General features: G+C 39.3%; 1 protein-coding gene across 10 annotated transcripts in view; it reads right to left on the reverse strand.

Moving 5' to 3' along the window:
- The window catches only part of MIER1 (MIER1 transcriptional regulator), a 73907-nt gene extending 51385 nt beyond the window's left edge, over window positions 1-22522 (reverse strand). For 2 of the 10 annotated variants that reach the window (XM_045291872.1, XM_004699355.2), the window contains exons 1-4: window positions 22427-22522; window positions 21268-21368; window positions 8166-8190; window positions 5077-5222 (exon numbers count right to left, since the gene is read on the reverse strand). In XM_045291872.1, the coding sequence (XP_045147807.1) occupies window positions 5077-5222; window positions 8166-8190; window positions 21268-21368; window positions 22427-22493 (339 nt within the window). In that variant the 5' untranslated portion in view covers window positions 22494-22522. Of the gene's footprint in view, window positions 1-5076; window positions 5269-8165; window positions 8191-14338; window positions 14406-16764; window positions 16833-18176; window positions 18254-21267; window positions 21369-21881; window positions 21917-22112; window positions 22196-22426 lie in introns of those variants that run through there. The other 8 variants (XM_030886055.2, XM_045291866.1, XM_045291865.1 and 5 more) reach the window with 8 other exon arrangements.
- Window positions 22523-23938: the final 1416 nt, after the last annotated feature.

The raw sequence follows: 23938 nt of genomic DNA on the forward strand, positions 1-23938 counted from the left end.
CGGAATTTCATTTATCACGGTAGGGTCTAGAACCGATTAACTGCGATAAACGAGGGTTCACTGTAGTCTGTTTTCTGAAATAAAAGGGAACAATAATCACTCTAGCTAATACAAATTGTGCGTGCGTAACTCCAAACACTCACCCTAAACTCAATGTTACTGACTTGATCCCAACTTAAGAGTGACTTTACGTAGCACTTGAATAACGTGAACTCTGACAAGATGGGAAAGACATGGTGTTTCACCATTAGCTGCTATATATCATGGATGCATTCAGAAGCAGGGCAATAGTGAACTGCTTAAGTACTATGGATTACGCCAGCTCGAGCTCATGGAAGCAACAGCCAAGTACTCAATGACAGTGAATTGGACAAAGTTGGTGAAACTTACTTAGCATGTTATCAGGACAGACTAGCCCTTCAAAAGGATGTTTGGTACAATAGAGCCAACAGAAAAGACGACTTTCAGAGATGAACTGACACAGTGACTACAAGGCCAAAAACAGAACACTGTGGGAAGGTGTAGGGCCAGGCAAGTGTTTTATTCTGTGGTATGGAGGGTAGCAAGGAGTCGGAATTGAGTCTGTGGCAGCAAAAATAAATTAAGATTTGACTAAATACCAATAGGATTCAATTTTTTTCCCCCTGCTCTACCTTTATTTTAAAAATAATTTTATTGGGAGCTCTTACAGCTCTTAAGGCATTCTATACATCAATTGTATCAAGCATACCGGTACAAATGTTGCCATCAACATTTCCAAAACATTTTCTCCTTGAGCCCTTGGTATAAGTTCCTGTTATTTCCCCTCCCTCCCCAACCTTGTGAATCCTTAATCCATTACATATTGTTACTATTAAAACAGGATTCAATTTCAACCTATTTAAATATACTCTAAAACTTTTGAATTAAAACTCTAAATCAAAAGTTCTCAATAAAATTATTTAAAATCCTCTGATTTAGAAATTATACTTCATCATGAAAAAAATAATAATTTATAAATTATCAAGGGTTCGTGAGGGAGGGTGGGTGGGGAAGGGAAAGGATAAAAGGAGCTGATACCAAGGGCTCAAGTAGAAAGTGTTTTAAGAATGATGATGGTAATAACTGTACAAATGTGCTTGACCCAAACGGATGGATGGATGGTTTGTGTTAAAAGTTGTAAAAGCCCCCAAAATAAAATTAAAAGAAATTATACTTCATTATTAAAATAATCATCTATTTTTCCATATATTATATATGCTAAGTTTTTAAAGACTAGCACTGTCTTGTTTATCTATATTCTTTGAATCATAAAGTACAAAAGCTCATACTCATAATAAATTTTCATGAGCACATGAGCAGGTACCCAAAACAACCATGAAAAGCTCCGCTGGGTGGAACATTCATTATCCATTTTTTCCTGTTGGGCAAGCACTCAACAAATCTCTCTGAATTAGTGCACCCATCCAGTGTTGTCACCTGGGAAGGCTCTCTCTGGTCACAGTGAAATTATTCGTAAAAGGAGTTTCACTTGAACCTTGCTTTTTGTGATGGCCAATTTAAGAGAACAGGATGTGGCTGTGAAATTTTGTTGCCTGCTAAGGGGAAAATGCAGCAGAAACTGTTGTGATGTTGAACACAGCTTACAAGGTCGGCGCTATGGGAAAAACTCAAGTGTACAAATCGTTTTCTCATTTCAAAAATGGTGAAATGTCGATTAATGACAAATAACGTTATAGACGTCCATCAACTTCCCGAAAGAACAAAAATGTCAACAAAATTCATGCATTTGTGCTTAAAGACTGACGAGGGTCCATTGGGGAGATGGGAGAAGTTATCTGGATATCTTAGAGCTAGGTTCAATGAACTTTATTTAACTCAAGACTGGGAATGAGAAGAGTCTCTGTGAAATGTGTGCCTCGGGTGCTGACTGACCAGGAAAAAGAACAAGTGGAAACATGCCATGCTTTGAAAGACCAGCTCTGAGGTGAACCAGATTTTTTTACCAAGGTCATTACTCGTGAAGAGATAGGGTGCTATTCTTCCGACCCCAACACCAAACATCAATCAAGCCAGGGGAAGACACCATCGTCACCTCACCCCCCAAAAAGCTCAACTGAAATCAAAGACCAAGATGATGTTCACTTGTTTTTTTTTTGGATGTGAGGATTTGGAGTTCATTCCACCAGCTCAGACTGTTAATCAAGCTTTCTATTTAGAGGTTCTGAAAAGATTGCGTAAACAGTGTGAGACAAAAAAAGGCCTGATTTGTGACAGACAGGAGACTGAATTTGCCACCACAAGAATGCACCTGTTTGTTCAGCCTTCTCAGTGTGCCAGATTAGGGCAAAAAACAGCATGCCTCTCTTGTCCCATGCACCTGACTCACCTGATCTTGCTCTGTGCGACTTCTCCATTTCCATGAATGAAGAGGGACATGAAAGGACAGCGATTTGACAACGTAGAAGAGATGAAGGAAAAAACCAGTGAGGTGCTGTCAGCCAAACAAACAGATGCGTTTGAAAAATGTTTCCAAGAATGGAATCGCAGATTTGACAAATGTATTAAGAGTAGTGGAGAGTACTTCAAAGGTTATATAGGGTTGTTTTGTAAAAAAATTTAAATACACAACTGAAAAAGAAATTCCTTGTTTGTGAGTATCCCCTCGTATGCCAGACTCATTCATTTGTTCTCACACTAATACTTTTGAGTGATCATTCTTGTTAGACTCATGAAATACTATTTAATAAAAACAGGCATGGTCTCTCTTTTCATGGGGCTTACACTGTAATGGAGAAAAAAGACAATAAATTAAACCTGAGAGTACAGGAAAGGCCATTCTGAAGAGGCAATAGTAAATCCAGATTCAAAAGGATAAGAAATTAACCTCAGAAAGCATATACCAGAGAGGGGAATGAGCTAAAAAGATAACAAGAAATTTTCTTATCTAAGAATAAATGCATGTAGCATGCTCCAAGTATAGAATGGTAGGGATAGTGCAGCAAACTATCAGGAGCCACATCAAACAGGTAGCTTGGCTCTCCACATTGAGTCTGAATTTCCTTCAAACATAGGAAAATTACTAGAGCGTTTGAAGTCAGAGACTGACAAACTATACACTAGCTTTGTATTATCAAAGGATCACCATGGTTGCTAGATAAAAAATATGTTGTGGGGGAGTGGCAAAACAGGAAATAGGACGTTACAATAGTTTACAAATGATTGTGGACTGGAGTAATGGCAGCAGAGATGGCATGAAAGTAAGAGATCTATTTGTGGATAGAAACAACCAGTGTATTAAAAATCTTACCATAGTGAATGAGGGGGGGGGAGTACGGAGTAGAGACCCAAAGCCCATTTGTAAGCCACTTGAGATCCCCTTGCAGAGGGGTTGCGGGGAGATGAGCCAGACAGGGTGCGATATAGCAATGATGAAAAATACAACTTTCCTCTGGTTCCTAAATGCTCCCTCCCTGCCCCCACTATCATGATACGAATTTTACCTTGCAAGTCTGGCTAGACCAGAGGATGTACACTGGTACAGATAGGAACTGGAAATACAGGGAACCCAGGGAGGATGATCCCTACAGGACCAGCGGTGTGAGTGGCGATACTGGGAGGGCAGAGGGAGAGTGGGTTGGAAAGAGGGAACCGATTACAAGGAACTGTATGTGACCTCCCTCCCTGGGGGACGGACAACAGAAAAGTGGGTGAAGGGAGACGTTGGATAGGGCAAGATAGGACAAAATAATAATTTATAAATTATCAAGGGCTCATGAGGGAGGGGGAAGCGGGGAGGGAGGGGAAAAAATGCGTAACTGATGCCGGGGGCATGACGAGGGCATGTACAATGTGCATTACACAACTGATGTATGTATGGATTGTGATAAGAGTCGTATGAGCCCCTAATAAAATGATTAAAAAAAGAAAAGAAACAAACAGTGTATTAAAGAACTGAGTACTAAGAATGGAAGGCAAAGACATCCTGGTTTCTGACTTAAGGGTGAATGATAAGCTCAAGCACGCGCACACACACACACACACACACACACACACACACACACACGAAGAAGACAAGAAAAGGAACAGAAGGAGAACAAGCAATAGTTCAGTCTGGGCACAAAAAATTGGAGAGGTCTCTGCATGTCAAAGATGAGGAACTCTGCTTCCATAAAGATTTATAACCTCAGCGCCTTGTTGGGTTTGCCCATGAGTCAAAATCAGCTCAGTGGCACTGGGTTTGATTGAGATGTCAAGCAGTAGTTGGATAAGGAAAATCTGAGAGAAGGAAGAAGCTAATGCTAGAAACATGCAGTGACTCAGGAACACTGAGCCTTAGAATAGGTATCGCCTAACTTGGCAATTTTCAAAAGGGTTGTGTAGGATTCAAGCTCTCTTAATGAAGACGTAATCTGAGCCTCATTTCTAGAGATTCTGATTCAGTATGTCTGGGAATCTGCCTGCACATCTTAAGTTCACCAATGATTCTGATGCAACTACATTCATACTACATATGCAGGAACAGCGTTCTACCAAAAGCCAGGCGAAGATGATGTTCCAAAACATGGACTAGAAAATCCCAAAATTAAAACTCCAAGTAAAGAAAGAAAATCTGCAAAATATAATGCCTAGGGCCCAAAAGAAGTAGGGAAAACTAGGCACTGGGTACTCTGTAAGTCAAGATAAAGAAAGGATTACAAATTGTACTGAATTACCACTGAGATAAATAAGCAATGCCACAATGGAAATCACGAGTGTTTTTTACAAAAGGGACAGAGAACATCAAGAGTATTCTCAAATGTTTTGCTTGGAGGGGGATTAAATAAAAGGTGTAATTTGGGAAAGAACAGAAGGTATGAAAGGAAATTTTAATTCAGATGTTTTACCCAATTCATTATATGAAATTCCCTTCTTCACATTACTTTTTTAAAAATTCCTCATTTAAAGCTTTAAATACCTCATCCATATATAACCTCAATTTTTTTCAGCCACCCCCCAAAAGCTCCCACCAAAGTACAAAATCTAAATTTCAAACAGTTCCTTCTCCATAAAAAAGCTACATAACCTGTTTGCCTCCTAGCTCTTAATGTTATTTACCCTTGCAAGATCCTCTATTTCAGAATTGAAGTTTGTTTCTCCTTCCATCATTTCTTCCTCTTCTAATGTTCGTTCATCATCAAAATCATGAACCAGCATGTCAGCTGATGGATCAAATTCATGGTCATCTGATGCTGCTGAACCTCCTGGTAAAGAATATATTAAAAGTTTGGTAAACCAAATTAAGCATAACTTATTAATACTAATGTATAAGCTTTATCTGTGCTGGATAAAAAGAAATTGAGCCAGGGAATGAGTAAAACATGTATTATTTATTGCTTTTTAAAGTCTCCTCTTATTCATTGCCTCTCACAAAATCTCTTCCCAGGGGATTAATTTTTGCTCTTCCCCACCCTTACATATTAAGCTGTGACTGCCATATCAGCAAGGAGGAATGTTAACAGCTTTAAAAACTGTGCCCTAATCTTTAATAATGAAACAAAGTTATGAAGGATAAAGATATTAAATTAGAACAATCCTGTGTGCGGGGGGGATCACAATATTTAACCATTTGAATAATAATGGATACATCAATGCATGAGTATGAGCTATAGGCCCTGAGAATACAGACATGTGAAATACATAGCCAAAGAAAAATAGAATTGCTCTCAAATTAATTTGCATTATCAGTATTTAGACTTCTGATTGGAGAATATTATACTAAATAGGATCAAGTTTTATAGACTGCCACACACATGTTTTTTATCACATGCGTTTTTTATCTGTATATAATATGCATATTGTGTAGAGGGTATGATAAAAAGGGACCTTCAATGACACAGCTTGACACAGTGGCTAGAAACAATGAGCTCAAGCATAGCAACTCGTTTTAAAGATGGCATGGAATGGGTCAAGGCTGTGTTTAGCTCTGATAAACCTAGGTCACTAGGAGCCGGCAATTAATTTACAGCATCTAACAATAATATGTATACATAAACATACACTCACATTCACACATACATTGCAGCTTTAAAAATTTAGTGGAAAATGAAGTTTTGTAGATAGTGCAATATATTTTATTTATTTATTTTTGATAATCCATTTTTTTCCCATTGCAATTCCAATGCAATTTTTAAAGTCTCCTCATAGAAACCCTGTAAAATTGGCACACATTTGGCTACTGGCAAACCTGGACTTAAGTTTAAAGCAGCACAATAGGGCTAAGCCAAAAAGTATTGCTACTAGAGTTCAGTTTATCCATGCACAAATTCTCAAAACAAAATGTATTTAAATGTATCTCTGTGATCAGTGGATGGCCCGACAAGTTTTCTCAGTAAAACTTTTGCTTTAAGGACTGTTAGAGGAAGGACATTGGGCCTCCAGTCAAGGACTCCCTCAATGCAATACTTTCTTCTATTAAATTGGCATTCTATGATGCTCACCTTCCTGACACAACCGCTGAAGACAAAGTGGGTGAATAAGTAAATGTGGTAAAGAAAGCTGACGGTGCCGGCTATCAATAGCTATCAAAAGCTATAGCGTCTGGGGTCTTAAAAGCTTGAAGGTAAACAAGAGGCCATCTAGCTCAGAAGCAACAAAGCTCACATGGAAAAAGATATCAGCCTGTGTGATCACAAGGTGTCGAAGGGATCACTGAAGACAAATGGGTGCATAAACAAATGTGGTGAAGAAAGCTGATGGTGCCCGGCTATCAAAAAGTGTAGAGTCTGGGGTCTTAAAGGCTTGAAGGTAAAAAAGCGGTCATCAAGCTCAGAAGCAACAAAGCCCACATGGAAGAAGCACACCAGCCTGTGCGATCACGAGGAGTAGAAGGGATCGGGTATAAGGCATCATTAGAAGAAAAAAATCTTACCATAGTGAATGATGGGGGGAGTGCGGAGTGGAGACCCAAACCCCTTGCTGAGGGGTCTCGAGGAGGAGACAAGCCAGTCAGGGTGCGATGTAGCAACAATGAAAAATACAACTTTCTTCTAGTTCCTAAATGCTTCCTCCCCGCCCCCAGTATCATGATACGAATTCTACCTTGCAAGTCTGGCTAGACCAGAGGATGTACCCTCGTACAGATAGGAACTGGAAATACTGGGAATCCAGGGCGGATGATCCCTTCAGGGCCAGTGGTATGAGTGGGGATACTGGGAGGGTAGAGGGAGTGGTTTGGAAAGGTGGAACCGATTACAAGGAACTATATGTGACCTCCTCCCTGGGGGACGGACAACAGAAAAGTGGGTGAAGGGAGACGTCGGACAGGGCAAGGTATGATAAAATAATAATTTATAAATTATCAAGGGCTCATGAGGGAGGGGGGGGCGGGGAGGGGAAAAATGAGGACCTAATGCCGGGGGCTTAAGTGGAGAGGAAATGTTTTGAGAAAGATGAGGGCAATGAATGTACAAATGCGCTTTGCACAATCGATGTATGTATGGACTATGATAAGCGTTGTGGGAGCCTCTAATAAAATGATTAAAAAAAAAAAAAGGACTGTTAGAGTGCCTTTAATATAACAACAAAAGTGTTCAGTCAAAACGGTGGTTTCTGAGGCAATCAGGTGAGCCAATACAGAAGTTTATAGACTATATGAATTCCACAGGAGTAATCTTTATAGATTTTCCAAGGACACAATGTGACCACAGGAGTTGGGCTTATTATGAAGTTTTAAGGAAAATGAAATCTGTATTGGTGAAAAAAGGTCAACAAAGTTGTACTAAGGAATTTTTTCCCTAACCATGCATCTGTTCATTCTTCAAGGGTAGCAAAGACTGTTCCATAAGAATTTCAACGGGAAGTTTCAGTCTATGCATCCGACAGTCCTGATCTTGCCTCTTCAGACTTAGGTATATTTGTAGCCCAAATTCAAAGAGCATTGAAAAGTTACAAGGTTTGAATTCCTTAGAGCTTTAAATTAAAGAAAAAATAATTCTTTGGGAAAGGGTAGAGAGATGAAAGCAAAGAGGTATACAGACCAGAGGCAGGATATGTCAAAAAAAAAATAAAAATAGCTTCACATTTTTCCCCACAGAAGCATTCAGAAGAAAAGCAAGTCAGATGATAGTCTAGCTTCCTCCAGCTTTTATACAACTAACAGGACAAATGTTATCTAGTAGAGATAATAAAATACAGAAAATACTTACCTGGACTTGAAGACTCAACAGATGGCTGAAGGGAAGGAAAGAGGAAATATTACCATTTTTGTATACTAAATCTTTATAATTATTCAAGAGATTGATTTGATAAGTAATATATAACACTAAATACAATGGTAGTATGTTAAATGTCTGAATTATCTAAGACAAAATAAAATTTCCTATGTAATCTTCTCCCTGACATCACAAGTAAGCATATAGACAATTAAAAAGCACTCCTGTATCAGAGGGGGACCTGGGGGGTGGGGGGTTGGAGGAGGGAGTTCACTGTTTAGGAAGTACTTAATTTCTACTTATGGTGATGGAAAATGTGGCAAAGAATATTGTTCATGGTTACATAATATGGTTAACTGAAGTCATCACAGTATAGAAATGAAAACATTAAATAGGCAAAGAACCTTTTACATGATTTTTACAACAATAAAATAAAAATCATTCCTGAATCTGGAAACAAAGATACTTATATGGTGTTTATACAGACTTTAAAGCTAAATATGAATATCAAAAAATAGTTTGGGATGACTTTACTCTTTGAATTAACTGTAATGAGTTATCTCCTATCAATACAGGAAAAACTATGTACAAGTCTGCTGTCAAGCTGATTTTGTGATATGAGGGAAAACCAAATTCAAGATATACTTTTAATTAAAAATGAGGTTGAAAAGAAAGCAAAGGGGAAAATTAAATATTTATGCACCAAACAGCACTGTTAAACAAGCTACTATCATCACAGAATTAACTCTTCTAAGTCAAGTCTAGAAAGGTTAGGTCATTTGATGGAAGATCGCAGACTAGCAATTTTAATTTCCTTATACTGTACTATTTATTCTAACCATCATAAATTTAATCATTGGCACTTAGAAAACTCAAAGATAAAATGGGCAGTAACTTATTTTAGCCACATAACCACCAGTTTAGTTTGTTTTATTTAAATTAATTTGATAAAAATCATAAACAAGTGATTTACAAACCACTACAAGGCAAATTCACTGGCAAACATTTAAAAGATGTTTCAAATGACATAAACTTTATTATGTATTTAGTCTTGCCTAATCTTTCAGACCTATCTATTTTGTGAAGTACTAGCAAAGAGATATTGTAGTATTTTTCTTTCAGTTAAGTACTAGAGCAGAGAGGCAAAATAAAAAATGGGGAAAATGCGCCATTTTTCAAACCCAAAATTCTAAACTCACTGCCATAAATTCAATGCCCACTCACAGCAACCCTTTAGCGTACAAGGTAGGACTGCCCTTGTGAGTTTCCAGACTGTATTGCAACTCTTTACAGAAACAGAGAGCTAGGTATATATGATAAATAAATTTTGATAAAGTGTTAAAACTCGGTTTTATGATTGTCTCCACAGTACGCTATTACAGTAAGAACCTCACAACACCCAGTACTAGGTATTTCCATTGTCACACTACTGTCATTTTTAAGTTTTCTTCTTCGAAAACTGCTAACATAGTACTGCTACTTTGCAACTCAGTGCCTCTACTGGAATGCTGAAGCATACAGTGACATGGTTTCTAGCTTGCATAACATCTTTTGAACAGAGCTACACATTTCTGACTCAAAATGGATTTAAGCATAACAAATTATTACACCATAAGTCAATATTTTAAGGTATAAATACACTTGTATTTCTAGCAGTTATACTTTTTTTCCAAGTGTATGCCCAAACTCTGTGCAAGGCCACACCAAGCTAATGACTACCTAGACTTAGGTTCATTTTCTATCGTCTTTTTAAAAAAAATCATTTTACTGGGGGCTCTTACAGCTCTTATTACAATCCATACAGAATATTTTTTAGTAAATTTCTAAAACACATTTGCATGCCTTATGTACACACATTTTTTTAATCTTTAAATATGTTTCTTTGAGTATTTCTTTTTGAACATTTCAGTATTATTCTACAAGTTTCTGACAAAAGCAATTTTCTGGTATATAAAAATGTTACTCAAAATATATTTTTCACCAATGTTGCATATTGCCAACAGCAGAGATACCGAATTATGAGCAGAGTCTATGTAGTTTGTATACAACATTAACAGCACTGCCAAAGTTATTACTTTCTGGTACATGTTAACAACCCCACAGTTCTGGAAAAGGCCATTAGTACTTTCCATTCATTAAAGTATCAAATATTTAGAAGACTGGTAGCATTTTTAAGTCTAAATAGCACAAAGTAGACGATCTAGCATGTTAATGGATCACACATTATGTCAGACACAATGGAATGTTCCAAGGACCATGAAGGATTTGGCTGGTGGCATAGGGTCCCCATGAAATGGCATTAATTCCACAGCAGTCAGAGTTATATTTAAATTAGAACAGGGGGAAGAAAGGCATTTATGTACAATTTCTAATGGTAAGGGAATCTCAAGTTACTTATCCCCAATTAATCAAAGACTAAATTGGGAAATCTGACCTTTGAAAACAGTCTACATTTAAAACAGTACTTTTTCTAGCTAATAAAACGATCTTTCAAGATAAAATGTTAGTTTTATTACTATCATAATATAGGTAAGGTTTCAATGCAGGGTAAAGCTTTTTTTTTTTTTTTAAGTATGAAAGACAATATGAGAACCAACTTACATTTTCAAACTTAACTGTTCTAGACATTTTTAAATATGCAAGAATAGCAAGTACAGTGAGATAAAGTGAGCTGACCAAGGTTCTGAGTTCGGTGGTAAAGATAGGACTGGAATCTACAGTCTCTGACTCCTTGGTGCTCCCTTTCTATCTCCTGGAGAAACAACTATGTAAAAACTTTCTTCACCTTGTTCTTTCTTCTAGCTTACCCTTTCCTTCTTTTCTGTTTTTAAAAACATGGTTTTCATATGTTCAAAGCACATTTAAAATGTGACTATCACTTGCCATCTATTAGGCCTGTTTTTGTCTCTTTAGGAACTGGCACCTCTAACAATATCCTCCAGGACAAGAAAACCTGCAATAACTATCATTAATTATTAATCAAACTGGGTGGAGGAAAAAAAGAAAATAAACTACAACTAAACTATAGCTCATCCAATACTCATTTATTCTAATACCTGCTCTTAGTAAAAGCTCAAACATTATACATAAAATATATGCAGTAACTAAGATCTAAAATCTGGGATGAAAATATATTTAGAAGACATTACTGGTAGGGTTGATTTAACAATTTGCGAGCTTGTTTTGACAACATGAATCTGTACTACTAATATACCTGGAAAAGTACATCAACAGCAAACATTTTAAAAACATTTATTAGCACAATATTGGACCACAATGTTGATCATAGTAAAAAGTTGGGCAGGGGATGTCACCATTTTGACTACTTTGAAATCAACTAGTTCTTCCAAGCATGGGAACACTATGCATCCATTTAAAAAAAGTGTTGCTAGAGAAAAAAAAAACACTGAAGACATACTAGAAGTAAAAACAAAGAGAAAAGAAATACACATGGAGAAATTGAGCTGGAATTTGTTTTCCGAAAGCACACACAAATCTGTTTAAAATGTTCAAATGTAAGAAAGTCAGGGAGAGAAAGCTTTGTCGTGTTATTCCTTTCTGTACTGTTGGGATTTTTAAACCACTTGTTAGCATGTATCACCACTCTTTTTAAAATGAAAGTCACTAGGGGTTATTCTTGTTGAATTACGAAGCATTTTCATTTTCTTCTTTTTGGATTTCTAAGAAATGTTTATATCATTTTAATAAAAATCTTTAATTTTGAAAATACAATTCATTTTCTGCTAAAAACAAAACAAAAATCTATCGCCACCAAGTTGATTCCAACTCATGACTCCCATAAAACAGTAGAACTACTGCAAAGGGTTTCTAAGACTGTAACCTTTATGGAAGCCGACTGCCACATCTAAGGAGTGGTTAATTGATTCGAGCATACTTAATTAAAAATGTTTCATGTCAGATGGAAAGTATCACACTAAACAATCACACATACACAAAGAGTGTATGTGTAAATGGTAAACTACTACCATTTATATATCATCCTTATCCATATATTTAGGATTTAGCTGTTATTGCAAACATTCACCCAGCTTCAGACATATTCAAATGTTTCATTTTGGTAAGTCATTGCAGATAAACATTCAATGCTTCAGATAGGTTCAAACGTTTCAATTTTACAATTTTTTCTGGAATACAGTGAGAAATGTCCCGTAGAAAAGAAAACTATAAATTAGCAATGAGTAAAATATTAGCTAGAATATCTGATTTTTTAAAAAGTGTTATAAACATTAAAGAAATCATTAGGTACTTTTTTACTCAAGACATTTTCAAAAGTATTTTTCTCCTCAAACTAATTCTACATCCTTTTCTTTATATGGTACTACCATTTAAGTTATGTATACTATAATGGAGAGAGATGCCACAAGGAGTTGGGTGAAGGGAGACAGGAGTACTATGCCAAGGGCCCACCACCTCAGTCTCAGGCATTCTGGGAGTATAAAAATTAAAATTAAAAAAAAAAAAGGTTAAGAACTTTTTGGAGTTAAAATTCGCAAGTTTACTAAAGTAGTAATTATTTTAAAGAATAAAATGGTATAACGAAACATAGGAAATTCAGAAGTCCAGGATTCTAGTCTTCACTGTGCTACAAACTAATTACATGACCCAAAGCAAATGGCATAAGCTCTCCATTTAGTTTCATTTCGTCTCTGATGATATTTAGATTCCTTCACATTCAGTCTAACTTCTTTGCACAGCTAAACACTTTACTATGACTGGCTACAAAGGACTGTAAGAAAAAGTCCTCAACATGAACAGTTATTTGGAGATGCTCCTTTATAAATTTTATATTTACAGAAACATATGATCATTCTTTTTTTTTTTATAACATTTTATTAGGGGCTCATACAACTGTTATCCCAATCCATACACACATCGATTGTGTAAAGCACATTAGTACATTGCATATGATCATTCTAAAATCATAAATAAAGCTGATTGAGCAAGGACTGGTTAATTGAACGCTTTTATTAATAATTACTGCAATGAACTTTGGAACCATTTACACATTTCTGAAATATGGGGGAGGGGGCAATTAAAAAAGTTCATGGGAAAATGACATTACCCTTGGATTCAAATTTTCCATGAATATTTTGCAATCTCCTCATATAAGGACTCATTCTCAATTTCAAGCAAGATATTTCTATACAATTGATTCCTTACATGAAAGATAAAAATAAGTTTGAAAATCAAAGTTTTATTTCTGGGATTAGTTGTTTAACTGATTAGTCTTACCATAGTCATAGCAAATCACTTCTATAATTCCTCCACTAATTGTTTTTTGCCTTATCAATTTTTGGATTCTTTCTTATTCCCACTAATTTTTTTTAAGGACTCTCACACATTATTATTCTTAATTACTTTGGATAAAACCTTAATAGCAATTAAGTATAAAAGCTAAAATAAATTTCATAAGCAATCTAAAGAATTAATGCCTAAATTTATTGCAGTTTGCAAGAATGAAATTTAACACTTCAAAAAATAGTTGATCACCATTTCCTTAAAAAAACTAAATCCAAATACACTCAAGAAATGCTAAGGAAACACTCCAAGACAAATGAATGGATACATGAGATACTGAGTAAATTATGTACTATGCTCAGAAATATTATTGTAATAGAAAGAAGCAAGTCTATTAAATTCCTCCTTCTCGCCCCCCCCCTTGAGAAGTCCCTGATGTGTTTACAAACTGTGATTTAAAAGACAAATTGTTAACTCCCAAAAGTACCTACACAACATTCCTTATAAAACCCAAAGGGTTCACTATTTCTTCCTCTTACTCTCTTCCCATTGCCTTTGTAAAACCTCGCCAACTCTGTAAATTCCCTTCCTTTAAGTGAGACTAAGAATGGCTTTTGGAAGGTTGGTAAATCATTTTAGGGGATAAGAAGCAATGAGAATGGTTACCAAAAACAATGAATTAAAAAGAGGACATGCCATTTCTTTTAAGCATACTGTGTTTGTTTTTAATGCTACCATGGCTTATGATCCATTTAATACATATTTCCTATTATATTTTCAATGACAACAGAAAAGTATGAAAATACACATTCTATTCACATCTGAAACCACTACAATGTATCTGACTAAATAAGGTAGGGTCATTATCCTATGGAGGAAAAACAACAAAAACCACAGAAGCATAATACCTGTATTTTTCTCTGGAGACATTCTTCAATAATCTGTTTTCCTCTGTTATCAAATAAACGTACAAGTGCTTTGCATATACTATTTTTTACTTCACAAGTTAGCTTCAATCTCCAGTACTTGACTAAAAGCAAAGTTCAGCATTTGTTTTACCACATGCCAATGTACACTGGCAAGAAGAATGAATCCACTGAAAGATCACACGAAAAAACTCTCAAAAGCACGCATTCACCTACTTTTTTAAAACCACTGTTCTCAAATGAGGATCTGTGGTAGCACATGGTTAAACATCATGCGATTAACAGAAGAGAGAGACTTTTCGAACCCAACCACTCTGCTGGGCAAAAGAAGTGGCAGTTCCCGGCCATAAAAATGGATAGCCTTGGAAACCCTAAGCGAAGTTCTACTCTGACTTATAGGTTACTATGCTTTAGAATTGGCTAGACAGCAATGGGTGTGAGATGGGGGTCTCAAATCATTTTAATAAAAAATATTAAGACCTGGAAAATTAGTTTAGTTTTAGTTTTCACCTCTTCCTTCAATTATTATTAAATAATAATAATAATGGGGGTGTAGGCTATAGATTTAAAAGTTCCTCCACTCTCCTCCAAATTTAGAGATAATATTTGAACAATCTAAAAAATGAGTTCTACAAAGCTATCGGGTCATTAAATAAATACAGTGATGTAAAATTGGGATTATTTCTTCTCAAAATTGAACCATCCATGTGTTCCTAAATTACAAGTTATATTCTCCAAGTAATGAAATAGAAATATGCAATATTACTTCAATAGTACTAATTGACTTTCAACAAGCAAAATAAACCCATTCATAGTGAACTGAAATAGAAATGTAGTTTTTTCCAACTTCTATGCCTTGAAAGCAATTATTTAAATATAAAAAAGCAAATGAAATGAAAAATCTAGGATCTATATTTTAATTGTTAATCAGAAATATTACATGTTTTTAAAAAGAAGATGGGCAGTAAACAGTTCTGTGGTAAAACCTCTTCGTCCTTTAACAGCAAATATCCTAGGGCATAATAAAGCCAATTTCTGGAAGGCCAGCAGAAGGTGCTGCAGCCTCAGACTGCAAGGACGAACGTGCCAGAAAAGCTCATCTTTGGGCCCTGCATTCAACAGAAGGAAAAAGGCCTCAAATTAAAAAAAAATAAATAAATAACTCGTAATCTGAATTTGAATCAATAGTCCAAGGTTTAAAATGGTACTATTATAGTACTGATGAAAATACTTGTCTTCATTTAGCAAATAGCAAATGATAAAAATCAAGGGATAGATGGTAAATAAAATTACTACTTCCCAAATCAGTCCCTGGGTGCCTCCAAGACCAGGAAAAAGTAATTCCAACAATAGAAATGCCTTGTTAATGAACATTCATTTAGTGTGGCTTATCTCAAAAGGGACAGAAAGTCCCGATATATTACTCCCTGAATGCCTGGGGGTGAAAAATAACTAAATCCTTCAGAGTATGACGAAAATTCATGTATTTAAAGGTTTAAATTAGAAGCAAAATTTTAAGCACCCAGTGGCATGTCCTAAACTCAAATTAGTCATGAGTAGTGGGTTGACCACCAATTTCAAGCCCCCAAAGGTAAAATTATCTACCTTCAAAGAAGGAAACTCTGAAGAGCAGAAAACAAATAAACTTCCCAGAGGGTGATTTTAAAAAAGATTATAGTTAGCTGTGGTCTAGGAGATGGGGGGTAGGCCTGAAAAACGAAGAAAAGGGGGAGAAAAGATGGGAAACAACTTTCCTGGGCTGTAGAGAAAGAGGTCTGTCTGCCCTGGGTGAATAAGAAACTCTTAGGACAAATGCGGAAGACCAACTCCCCCCCACCCCCACCCCCGCGGGCCTGGAGGGCTGGATTGCGACGGAGGGGTCGGATTAATTATCCGCACACTCTCCAGAAAAATTAGATGAAAATATTCAAGGCCGGTCTGCCCAACGTTTCCTCCACCAGCAAACAGAATGCCAGCAGGACCCGTGTGGGGGTGACGCGGAAGGGCGCAACAGCATCTCCGTTAAGGAGGGAAGAAACTTCGCAAGAGGAAGCACCAGCTCCTCCTGGCCTCGCACACCGACCGGCTAGCTGCGCCACCAGCTCCCGGGTCTGGGCACATCCCCCGACCCCCGACCCCGACCCCCCTTCAGCACGCACCAACTACGCAGCACCCGACCCTTCAAAGTGCCCTCAAAGTCCAACTGCGATTTGGCTCCCTCCGTCCCCTGACCCATCCCAACTAAGTTCCCAGGAAAGCGCCAGCCTCAGCGCGGCCTGTTCTGGACAACAGGTGGGCAGTGGCGCCGGCAGGGCTGGGCCTCTCCAAGCCAGGCCCACTCCACTCCTCCCCGGCCAGTGCCCAGGGGCCCCCGCTCTGGGACAGGGAGGGGGAGCTCGCTCCCTTACCTCCGCCATATTTGCTGTACTGACGGGTCACATCTCCGCTGCGTCCGCAGCTGGGTCACGGCCAGAACCCGGATGTGGGACTCGGCAACGGGACTCGAGGCTCCTGCGGTCGCCAGAGCCGCTCGAGCCGCGGCTGTCTCGGCGGGAACGCGCTGGAGCCGCCCGAGCGCGCCCACCACACCCCACTCCGCCCCCTCGTGGCGCGCCAGCTGGGCCGGACTGGAGGGAGAAGACTGGATAGCGCGCACGCGAAAACAGGGGCGCGCGCGCCCCCGTGGACAGCCCTGTCTGGGAGGAGCGCGGAGAGGGCGGAGTCAAGGTGGGTGTTGGGGGGGGCGCGGGGGAGGTAAGCATCTCCGCGTAGGGCTGCTGCCTCCACAGACCAGGGGTTTTTAACTTGGGGCAAGGGGTCTAAAGCATGGAAGTCAAGGGCAGGAGCTTTTTACACTGGGGGGGTGGGGGGGGACAGGGGGGTGGGAAGGCCGGGAGAAGGTTCCATTTAATGTGGGAGTCGTTTTTGAAGAGCTGTTGCAGAAAAACGGATGATGCTGTGAGGTAACAGCGGCAAGCACTGTGCTTTGAAAGCAATCATCCTTTAACAACTACACATAACTTCTTTCTCTTGGTTGTTGTTTACCGGCAGGAAATATAAGCCAGCACAGCCCTAGCTCTTAAGAGAGGTGGAAGCAAAGAGGCATGCTAAAACCGTGATCTGCCATATCTCACTTGCCTGTTTCCTCACTCTTTCTGAAATGCCAAGGAGCAACACTAGTTGAATTTGCACTAGCCAGAGTGGAAAAACCAAACAATAAGTAAAATACTGAAAAGCTATTCCTTGATTGATATAAATAATCCCCACTCAACTCAGCTGCATAAGGGAGAGCCTGTGATTTGTAATGTCTAAAATTTCAAAGTTGATTTTAATGTAGTAGCCTACAGATGCCAGTTAGCCTTGATGCCAATTTTGATATTGCCACTGCCAATTATTGCAACATAACAAATATGTTTCATTTCCACTATTAGGGCAAATACTGGCGAATGCGAAAGTGGTATTAAAACATGCACTAACATTGTACTAAACCAAAAGTTTTAAAAGTTCTTATCTCAAGAAGCTTTTCAAAAATGGCTATCAAAATCACCAAATACAAGAATTAATCATCCTCTCCAAAGGAGGTAGTGCCAATGCTATATATATTCATATACAATCTCCTTAAGGTTAATAGAACGCAATGCAAGGGAGGCTGTTTTCTTCAATTGTGTGCATTCCCTTAAGATGCGAGCCTCTGTCAAGCAATTCCCAATATCCAAAGATTCAACAATAACTTGAAATTCTATATGTCCAATAATAATTTGTGTACGCATAAACTGCATTTACAGGTATATGAAGTAGCTGCTAAGTGAAAGGACATTACCTGGTAATTTGACAGGAAAAGAGTCCACAGACAGTCTGTAAACCAATTAAATATAAACATCTGATGCACATTTTCTACTGAAAGAAAAGCAAGGGAAAGAAGAGAAAGGAAAACTTTTAGGGTTCCCAGACTACAAACAATTTTTTACCATTAACTGCACTGTACAGTTTTCACTTTATTGTTTAGAATATTGATCTAGAAATGTTTTTCAAGTTTCCTGGGGAAAATTAAAATTTCAGCATAGGTATATAGTTTCTGAGAGTGACCCTGTTGACTAGGATTACGTCAGTCATTTGGACTTGAAATAAAAGACTTTTTAAAATGTCAGTTCCTTTCCAAGTAGTTTTCACATTTATACAATTGATGGAAATAACTGAAGGAAAGAACAATGGATGCACATGGACCTGAGGTGGGAAAAGATCAAAAGAATAAGAGGCCTAGAGGTAGAAACTCAGGCTTTATACCGTGGGAATAAGGGAGGATTTTCCATGAAAAGCTGAAAGTTGATATAGGGACTTTAACTGGGCACCAAAAAGACCATTTAAAGGTGTTGTCAAAATACCAGGAAAAATAATTAATTTGCTTGTTTTGATTCCTCAATTAAAGCATTTTAAAAATTGTGATAGAGTTGAGATCACAGCCGTTTCCTTAATCTACAAATGAATTCTAAAATAGTCAGGAAATTGAAGTCTGATATTTTGCCAGGGCATATAGGAATGGGCATATATCTTATTGGTAAATGACTTGAGTTTACTAATATAATGCTGTGATGTAACTTTATTTATATATATTTTGTGTGGCTGACAACTTTTATTGTGGCATAAAAAACACAGGCTGTTTCTTCTTCCTCCTCCTCCCCCTGAAGTGGGTTCACAGAAGTTAAAGAAAACATTTCTCCTCTAGAGGGGGCTGCCTAGACAAGGGCAGGCAATTATGTAACCTAGATCCATAAATGAAGGAGCAGAAGAAAACCTGTTCAAAGCGCCCAACCTGAGGGGGGAAGTTCCCTCTGTACTTTCCTCCCTTTTTGGAAATATGAGTTCAGTGACTGTTTTGTTTAGTTATTCCAAAAGTAAAGAGAAACAGCTGTAATACTGTATGATCAGTTACCCATTACATTTTATTATAGTGAGATCTTTTAAAATCTCAGGAATTGCCTAGAAAATCAATTTTTTTCTCAAAACTGTTGGTTAACCTCTATAACTGTTGGTTAATAAAATGTGTAAAAAATATTAATAGATAGGTAGATTAGTCACAAAATCTTAATTTTGATTGGGACCTTAAAAATATTTAGTCAATTCTCTCTTTTTTTATTTATTTTTTAATTCTCTAACTCTTGAGGTAGAAACCTCTCATCATGCTTCCGTACTACAAAGCTAAAATTTTTAGCCTATGCTTAAAAAACAGCAGTAATTACCTCATAAAGAGGATGCTTCTCTCAAAAAACCTTCAATGTCTGGAAAATGTTTTTTATTATACCAGAACCCATGTCATCGTTTCCATCCATTACCCCTAATTAGCATTTAGGGCTAATTCAACAGATAACACCTTTGTTTATATTCAAATACAACCAATCAATATTTATACTGGGTTTAACAAAATCCATCCATCTATCCATCCTTGAAGCCTATCTAAAACTAGGAAAGCTGGAACAGGGCATACCAGAGCTAACCAAAGTCACTGCCATCAAGTCGATCCGACTCACAGCGAGCCTATAGGGCAGAGTAGACCTGCCCCTGTGGGGTTTCTGAGACTGTACATCTTTACGGGAGTGGAAAGCCCAGTCTTTCTCCAGAGACAGAACTAAAGACAAGAGAAAATTTACCATTACCTAAGACCTATTAAAAAGTTACTATTTTTAATAATATGAAAAACATTTATTAATGTGATTGAAAATTCTATTTTGTTAGAATCGTGTAGTAAGAGGTTTAATGTTAAAATTTTAAGTGTGGTTAATTTCAATTTTATGTGAGGTTTGTGGCTAATTAGTTAGTCCTAAAGCCAAAAAAAAAAAAAATCACTATACAAAGCCTGAATAAATGCCTCTTCAGCTCCCATTCCCCACCTAAAGGCCTCCTCATTTTCAAGCAAACTAGCATCATTTTTACTACAATAAGCGACTCAAAATGTTGCTGTATTGATGGGCAATTATGCTTAACCAATTTACTGAGCCCTCCATTAAAGTTATTAAATCATTTTACAGAGGATATCATACACAGAGATTTCACTCAGAGTAATAATATTGCTGTTAAAAAAAAACATTTCAAGGTCACAATTTTTACTTAAACTGGTAACTTAAACTAACCCATAAACAATTTATGTATACCTAAAATTCTTAACCTTTATTTAGTACCAACACCAGATTCAAATATCATATATGCCTACACTATATAAACATCTGTTATGCAACTCAATAAGGTCTCTCAAAATACACCAACAAAATACTTAACAGTTTAGACTCTCCGGTTGTTTGAAATAAATGAGTGCTGCACAGTCCCCCCACCCCACCCCAAGGAAAAAGAAAAGCGTCTACTTAACAATATCGAGGGTCTCTAAATCCCTTTTAACACTTTCCTAGTAGTTCCTACCTAAAAATGACAGCTTACATCATGTCTTCACAATATAAAATCCATGACTGTCTATTAATTTGGTTTAAATACTCAAATATCAAAATACTTAAGCCTCCTTAAAAATGACATTTTAGAGAAACTGAGAGCTTACTAGGCAGAATGCAGGCTGCCCACTTGGGGCCCCAGATGCACAGTTTGCCAAATATCATACCAACATTTTTGTTTTTAATTACTAACTTCCCCTAAAGCATACAGGCATTTGGTTCTTCTAGGTACAGTTTTGGTTGATGTTTTCATAGTAATATTTCATAAAGTTAAAACTAGTGGGCCCATTTTATCAGATTATTACAACCTAATCTTCTCATACTCATACACTGTTGGCACGTTATTCTTATCTCACCCAAATTTGGGAAATTACTGGCTGATCAAACACTGGAACACACAAGAGTAATGTAACAGTCTATTACTTGAGGGAGTTCAGAGTCGTCCCTCCCTTTATCTCCAAGTGTGCCCCTGCCTACCAGCATCACATCCGTCTTGTCTGCATTGAATCTCAACCAGTTGGTTCTTAACCACGTCCGAAACTCAGCCAGGCACTGGGAGAATCGCGCCACCACACCATCTGGATCAAAGGAAAGAGAGCCTCAGTAGCAACCAGACAGAAACCGCACGCTCGTTAACCTCCCTTTACAAAGATGGCCAAGAAGGTCAGAGAGCCCAGGAAGGTAGGAAAACATTCAGGTGTGGACACGTGCATTTGTAACCCTCGGTAAAAGAGTAAAAACGGCCCAATAAATCAGTTGCCTTATTCCCACCCAAAACTGACCCGGGCAACTCCGAGTCATACCCACTGTAACCAGTCTCATAAGAGCCCTAGCTGCTTCTGTGCAGTGAGCGTTTCAGCCTCGGGGATGTTTCGGGAGCAGGGTACCCCACAGAGGGTCGTGACTTGCCCAAGGTCACACAAGCAAGGGAGGGCCGGAGATGGCCTCCAGGCCAGAAATCTTTCTCCCACAAGCCAGGGCAAGGCCATCCAAAGGGGTAGCGTAGCACAGGAAGGGGCATTTGGCCCAAGAGATCCTCTGAGTTCCCTCACAATAATGTCCTCTTCCCTCCCCCCCAGGACCCTGCTCACCCCCGGGTTGCAGTGACAGCAAGGAGCTGCTCTCAGCCCCAGCTCTCCCACAAGAACGGGGGCGAGGGAGGGGACGGGAGGGGAGGGGAGGCGGGCGGCCGGGAACGAGACCGGGGAAAGAGAGGCGGAGCCACAGAGGGGTGGATAGCTTAGCTCCACCCTCTTGGGGGTGAGAGACCCAAAATGAAAAAGGGATGAAAGCCGCACGCGAACAGGCCTAGGCGAACTTACGCCGCAGAGGATCCCCAGCGTTCCGCCTACGCTGAGAAACATCGCCGCCTCCCGCGAAAGCAGAGACGGGGCTGGGAGGAGAGGAGGGCGGCGAGGACGAGCTGCGCATGCGCCCTCCTCGGCCCGCGCAGCTCCCCGCTGGGAGGCAAGCCGGGCGCGTCTCCCGCAGCCCCTCCCCGGAAGTTAGGGGTCTTCCGGACAGGACTCTATGGTGGGGGAGGGGAGAGAGCGAAAGGGGACCCTGGGCACCTCAGGAGCCCCTGAGCCCACGCAGGAATAGGACGGAAGCGTTGGTACATAGAGGTTGCACTTACAGCCGCTGCCGCCGCTGCCGCCTCCACCTTCGCTACTACCGCCACCGCCTGAAGAAGCCCCATCCATCCGCCTGCAGCCTGGGAGACTCAGAGCCTGGGAGGGGCCTGGGGCCCGGGCCGCCCGCCTCCGCCTTCTAGTCGTCGTCCGAAGCTTCCTCCTCCTCCACCAACCCTCGGCCCTCCCCTCCGCCTCTGCCCTCCTCCTCGGAATCTTGCCGCCAGCCAACCGCGCGGCCGCTTGTTGAGCCAGGGCTCCACCGTCTCCATGACACCGGCAAACATTCCGGCGGCAGTGCTGGAGCTGCTGACGCCGCCGGGGTTTGGGGTGCAGGAGCCCTACAAGCAGCCAGGGAAGGAGTTGGTCGGTCACACACACACACCCAGTCAGTCGCCACCATGCGTATCTCTCCTTCGCATACCAACCGCAAGCCGCAGCCAAACGTCGGGGTGTAAGTGTCAGATTCTAGATTTGGAAAAGGGTTTTTTCCCCCGAAGCTTCCTAACGGCAGTGGTTCCTTCCTCAACCCCATACAGCCTCCATCATCTGCCTATAGCTGTTACTATTTTGTGAGAAAAAGATTTGATTTCTTTAGAATCATCCTGTAAACGCAAGTTTGGTGCCTTCTGGGCCCAGATGTGCACCTTTGCACCAGACATTACTGTGCTCTTTAGCCAAAGGAGGGGGGCGAGAGGTGTGGGGGGGGTTGTGTGCTGGCTCTTGCACGCACTTTGCTTATTGCCTTTCTCATACCATACCTCCCTTAAACACTCCTGCTTACAATTTTGCTGTATGCCGCAACAAAGCTGATTTATGTCACTTGAAACTTTAAATGTTCCCTTCGAACTGCGCTGCAATTCCACTATAGTCCCCTAGTTTATTAACATGCCACCTTTCCAAATGACTATGTTCACTCTTCTCACAGCTGGAGCCTAGTGCCCTCTCAGTTCAGTTATTCTTTCTTGAAAACATTGACGTTTTCTGCCCTTCCATTGTCTCTTGAATGTGCTACTAAGGCTTTTGTCCACCGGACCATTTCACTCAAACTTTTGGGAAGGACACCAAAAACTATCCAGCCACACACCATGGCCATTTCACCTGCCTGGATTAATTTCTCAGTGCATTTTTAAACACTTGGTTTCCAAGGTGCCACTCTTCCTCAGTTCTCCTCATCTAACTTACAGGGTTCTCCTTATCTCTTTTTTTTTTTTAACATTTTATTAGGGGCTCATACAACTGTTGTCCCAATCCATACACACATCAATTGTGTAAATCCTTATCTCTTACAGAAAAAATATTGAAGTATCTGTATCTCTTCATTTTATTATATCTTTAAAAATCACCAATACACTGATTCCAAAGACTTTATCCTTGACCACATTCAAGAAAATATTTTTACCAAAAAACAAGCAAACTGACATCTACACTTTGGAGTTGACTTCTCAAAACTTGTATCCGGTATTGAAACAAATTTTGTCTCCACGAGATGCTCCTCACTGGCCCATGGCCCTGCG

This window comes from Echinops telfairi, unplaced genomic scaffold, assembly GCF_000313985.2.
Source record: "Echinops telfairi isolate 266 unplaced genomic scaffold, ASM31398v2 ScPeMD7_443;HRSCAF=831, whole genome shotgun sequence".
Taxonomy (NCBI): Eukaryota; Metazoa; Chordata; class Mammalia; order Afrosoricida; family Tenrecidae; genus Echinops; species Echinops telfairi.